The sequence below is a fragment of the Nanorana parkeri genome, unplaced genomic scaffold (genome assembly GCF_000935625.1).
Source record: "Nanorana parkeri isolate BGI_ZX_2015 unplaced genomic scaffold, ASM93562v1 scaffold217, whole genome shotgun sequence".
Taxonomy (NCBI): domain Eukaryota; kingdom Metazoa; phylum Chordata; class Amphibia; order Anura; family Dicroglossidae; genus Nanorana; species Nanorana parkeri.
The window spans coordinates 1106508-1112211 of NW_017306485.1; the positions used below are offsets into that span (position 1 = coordinate 1106508).

The window sequence follows — 5704 nt, forward strand, 5'->3', positions numbered from 1 at the left end:
TTGAATTCATGCTGACACTGTCCTTCCTTCGGGAGGGTGGCTACTTTTGTTCCCCATGGCCCCGTGTGTGTTGTAAAGTAGCCACCACTACAATCTCACGTTTAGTTTTCTAATTTGTATTGAGATTGTAGTCCATTACAGGGGCGAGCTTGGAGTGGTGGCTACTTTACAATAACTATAGGGACCACGGGGAACAAAAGTACCACCCTCCAGAAGGAAAAACAGTGTCAGCATGAGTTCAGAGATGATTTGAGGATCTACAGGATCTACAGATGAGTGATACACAAATAAGAAACATTTGTTAATGGTTAAGGTAGTTTAATTCATTTTTAAGATTTAAATCCTGTGCTTAGTGTCATTTTGATAGACCGCTGGATTTGATTAAACTTTGTCACATCTGCCTGGAGTACTAGATACTAAGCCAAAGTTACATTTTGCTAAGTCTGCAGGTTTTCTCTTCCACTAAACCTGTATAGGGTCACTAGATTTCAATCATCACACTGAGATCAAATGAAGAACTGTAAATCTTTACAAAGCAAACAATTCTGATAAATATTTAGCAGTTATTTCCTTATTTGTTTTATCTGCAACTGACATGATTGTCATATTCATGGCATGTCATATAATGTAGCAATATAGCAAAGTTCACGTGATAAGATATTATTGTAGCATAGAAGCAGAATGTTGGATTCTCATACTACGCAAAGTGTACCATGGCTCCTCAAAATGCATTTATTTTCCTTTTCATCTATTCCGTACTATACACAACCATAGGATCTCTGGTATGGGTTAACAATGGTGGATATGAGGATATCGTGATTGCAATTCATCCAGATGTGAAGGAAGATGCACAAATCCTTGACAATATAAAGGTAGGACTAAATGCTGAAAGACTAGAGTTCTTACATGTAAAAGATGCATCTTAGTTATGGGGGTTTGAATAGGAAGATTTTTCTCTTGTCAGAAATTTTTTTATATCACTGCCTGACACACATCAGCAATAGATTATATAAGCAGTATTCTGGCGGGTTGCCATACTCACACAATGCAAGCATGTTTTCTTTGCTCTAGCATAGATAAGTCTTTCCTACTGTTGATCATTCTTGTTATAATGAACTGTTCATGGGGCTAAATGAATAAAGTAGAAAACCCAAAACAAAAATATAATATATTGAAGCTTATTAGTCCTTAGATGTGGTGGGTACATTAGTTTCCTTTTTCCCAGTCTTTTTTCCCCTTTATTGTCACCTAGTAATCCTGTGATTAACGCACTTTCTGTACTGTCATGTCTACACTTTTTTTCTCCACTGTATCTATGAGGGCAGCCATGGTAGTCACACAGGCTGGACTTCAAACATGTCAACCTTTGTCATCTCCATTATATGGTGGGTTGATGGAACTAGTAGTTTATACAATAAAGATAACATTCTTTGTGCATTCTTTTAAGTTCTCAGATAGTGACAAGGATACTGCATTTCTGGCAAAGTCAACAATCATTTTCTGTATTTGCTGAAAAGTATTGCAGCTTAGCAGTCCACATCTAAGGACTGCCAAGCTGCCATATATTACATCTTTGTTTTTTGGGTTTAGAAATGCTTTAAGCCAGGGCTGGACAAATCCCAGGAGCCAGGTAGTCAATGCTCCTTAAAAATTACAGCTGGTGCCTAACTTTTGAGGTTTTCTCTAGTTGTTGTCAATGGAGCCGTCTGCTGGACTGGGCAGACTGGTTCCTGAGTTCCATATTAATTTGTCCACCCCTGATTTAAGCTATAACAAATGTTATTTATAGCAGTAAGAGCCAATGGGAGTTGAAAATAACGGACTGAAAACAACAATGATTATGGCAGTAAACACATCTTCACATGCGTTATAGTTGACTGCCATAACCAGGGCTGGGTATTTGTATAACCAACATGGACCATGACCTAATGCAGCAGGGGTGGAGCTTGATCATCATCCTGGTCACTGTCATTGACAAATTTTGTTGTATAATAAAAGATTCCAGATTGATATCTTGCTCAGCCATGGCAGTTAGCCCCGGCTTTACAGCTTAAGCAATTGTGGGTACATTGTGCTGTAAATTTACAGTTCCGCTATTCTGGGTCCATGCACTAAGAACTCTCTGATCCTGTTACAACAAACCTGTTTCCTTCTTGGTTGTGTCATTATGATTCTTATTCTGTTTGAAGAAACATGTTTCTGATTCTGGGTCAGTATGATAATGTCAAAATGATTCTCAGTATATATAGTTCTCTCAATTCGACCTTGATATGAATTTCATCTGACCTCTGTATATGTGATTGGAATCTTGTTTCTGTGATATTGAGGCTAGTTATAGACATGACATAGTGGTTGGAAAGCTCGACCACGTTGATAACTCTTTATCACAACTGATGCAGAAACATCAGTTAATTATTGTAAAAATTGAAAGATATTGATGCAGAAACTTGCAGAAATGTTTTTGCGTGTTTATGCAATGAAGCACCATCCAGATGTATGATTTCAGGGAAATCACCAGTAATGTTCACGCAAACATTTACACACATAGAGTACAAGTGAATTTGCAAACAATTATGAAGTAGATAAATTGACGATATATCTCACTGATTGCTCCACTTCCCCAATCTGCCACATGCTAAACCCCTCCCCCCCCCCTCCGCTCTTATCTGTCAACAAGCGCTCCTTCCCCTCCGCAGCTACCGGAGGGAGCAGATTGGTGAGGGTAATTTCCGTTTTTCCAAATTCACCTGGGCAAATGGAATTTCCCCTTAAAGGTTATGTTCACCCTCTGGACCATGTTGTATGTTACACCCATATTCAGGGTATAACATGAAACATGGCCACATCAGCCCACTTACCTGAATCACAGGGTTCTTCTTTCTACAGGCTGCTGCAGTATTTTTAATTAATCACTGCTGTGTGTTGCTTTGCTCATACAGCCACATCATTAATTTACAGATCCTGACAAAGGAGACACTACAAGTTCCATCAGCCACCATGGCATAGCGACTCATAGTTCTCAATGGAATTCAAGTGACATCAACGCACAACGCACAACACAACGCAACGTAGTCCATTAAATTTCCCTCCATAATGTTACTGAATGTCAATACTTTTGTATGCACAGGGATGGGAGGGAGAATCTGCAGAAGCCAGAGCATTGCACCCGCGATCTACTGATCGTAGTTGCAACGCTTTACTGGCTCCAATGCAAAATAAATTAATAAATGCAAATATTTTATTTCATGAATAAGTGTGCAAAAGCGGAATTTTGGGAAATAAAAAAATAATAAATAAAAGGCCAAAATTCATTACTATAAATATATATTACAAGACTGAATCAAAAATAGGGTTTTCAGTTCTAAATACAATACATGTTTTTTTATTTTAAAAGGGAAAATGCAGACTTTTGGACCACCACAAAAGAGATAAAACACAATTTTTTTTTTTTTAACTTAAGATGAGATGCATTTTTACTGCCCCCTGACCGGCCACTTTTTTGTTTCCTGTTTTGTCCTCATACATTTTTGACATTTAAATGTTATTGTAAGTAGTTGTGGTACAATTCAAGAAAAGAGAAGTCAGTATCATAAATTCTTTCGTGAACAATAAAATAAATAGTATGATAAATGACTCTTTATTACCTCTGTGATTTGATGAAAGAATGCACACATTTTTCTAAGGCTCTTGTGTCACAACACGTTTATTACCTATCATTACTGACGTTACAAATGAGTAGAGACCTTAGCAGTAAAATCTGACTGCACACTGCTTAGGAAAGTAAAGATAGTCACAGAACGGCAGATTTCATGCTGAGAATGATGGAAGAGGATACATTTGTCTTTTAAATGGTAGCAATAGGATGCGGCACCATATCCCACGCAACTCATCCAACAAACTGAAGACCTTTTGATTTTCTCCTTCCCTTTTGAAAATGAGTTTGTGGATGTCATGCAGATCATGCCATACGCACCCTTGAAAAAAATCCTCAGCTAAAGTCTGTGCAGACTGGGGGTGTTAATCCCACCCCGACTCTTAATGCACTCAGTAGTTCTTCCCATTAACCTCCACATCATTGCAGGACACAGCAGTGATGTGGAGGTTGGTCAGAGGAACCAGTGAGCACAGGGGGGACAAAGGAGATTGACATAATCGGAAGAGACTTCATTGGATGATTTCTTATCAATGCAGCAACTTTCTTCCATGTGGGCAGCTGGGAATTTTTTTTTTACTGTATCCTTTCACAGGGAAATCTTTTTGGTAAACTTAAGTCCTCCGACAGTGTCACTTCAATTCTTTTAAGTCACTATGGAAGAATATGTAGAAAAATGCCTGTATAGCCCAAAGTAGCCAGTCTTATTCTGGCTACTGTTTTTTTTAATGCAGGTCCATTGAGCAATGGGATGAATTGCTCCATGAAAAATATCAGAGTTTGGGAAGTGTGGATAGGTGCTTACACCCAAACTACTTCTGGCTACACTCAGCACATCCTGAGTAAGAGCTGGAGCAGCCCATATCTCACAGAGAGAGTTGGGTGGGTGCCCTTGTCCACCAAAGGTCTTGTAAATGAATTTCTCAGTAATTGGTCAGCCAGAGATGAGGGACCTGAGAGTTAATTTTGCTAATAATGAAAAAATAAAATAACTAAATACCAGTTACATCTAACATCACAGTTGATGTAATGTTGGGTTAGAGGCCCTTTAGGGCTAATTTTTATTATTCTAGAAATATTCGATTTGCAGCTCAATACAAGATTTTATTTTGTTGTTTTAAAGACTCTGCTAGACTACAATCGTGCAAGACAACCTGCCAACTCAACTGGGGAAACTTACTGAATAAGCCTATTATTGGCTTGCCATTTCTTGCTGGTGTCCCACAATAAAGTTGAGAAAACAGGTATATGTAACAATGTATGATTATTAACACAATTTGTCTCTTTTTTAGAATATGCTCAAAGAAGCAACAAATTATTTGTTTCAAGCTACTGAAAAAAGGCTCTTCATAAAAAATGTTAAAGTCCTGATCCCATCTACCTGGTCACTAGGAAGTAATTATCCTACATCAACAACAGAGACATATAACGAGGTAGGTGTTGGGATATACGCGGAATTACTTCTGTAGATAGCAAGATATGTAGAATATTTATCCAATAACACCCACAGTGCTTAGGTTGAATTTAATAATTTGAGCTCAATATTTTAGTAAATGCATAGTTTTAGTGCACAAAATTTCTTCAGGAAAACTCACTTTCAAAATTAAAGCCTGTGAAATCTTAATGTATCAAGCTGGACCAAAATTCTGTGTGTATATGTCAAACAAAGACATTTTAGAATGATATCTGACATATTTAAGTAATAGTTTTCAAAATAAGACAAAACCTCATTCTGCAAAGTATAAATCCCCAAAGCATTCTCATAGGGGTCTATTCACAAAGCTGCCGAGGGCAGCCGAGTGAATGACCGATCAGAAGTGAAGTGAGCCGAACACTGTTCGGCTATTCACTTCAGGCTGGTACGGCTGATTTCAGCCGTATATCGGCTGAAATCAGCCGTACATCGGCTTGCTTCGCGTGGCTTCGAATCAGCCGAACATGCTCAGCATGTTCGGCTGACCCGAAGTGCAGAAGGAGTTCGACTCAGCCGATCCAACATCTGGATCGGCTGAGCCGAACCTCCGGCAGGCTTCTCACTGCTGTTCGGGCTAT

The 5704-nt window shown here is 38.6% G+C and overlaps 1 protein-coding gene across 1 annotated transcript in view; it reads left to right on the top strand.

Annotated features, from left to right (window-relative positions):
* Positions 1 to 232: 232 nt before the first annotated feature.
* LOC108786574 (epithelial chloride channel protein-like) overlaps positions 233 to 5704 on the top strand; it is a gene marked incomplete at its 5' end in the record, with an annotated part of 33075 nt that continues 27603 nt past the window's right edge. The window contains 3 exons of the mRNA XM_018555895.1: positions 233 to 247; positions 765 to 872; positions 4945 to 5085. Of these exons, the coding sequence (XP_018411397.1) occupies positions 233 to 247; positions 765 to 872; positions 4945 to 5085 (264 nt within the window). The remainder of the gene's footprint in view (positions 248 to 764; positions 873 to 4944; positions 5086 to 5704) is intronic.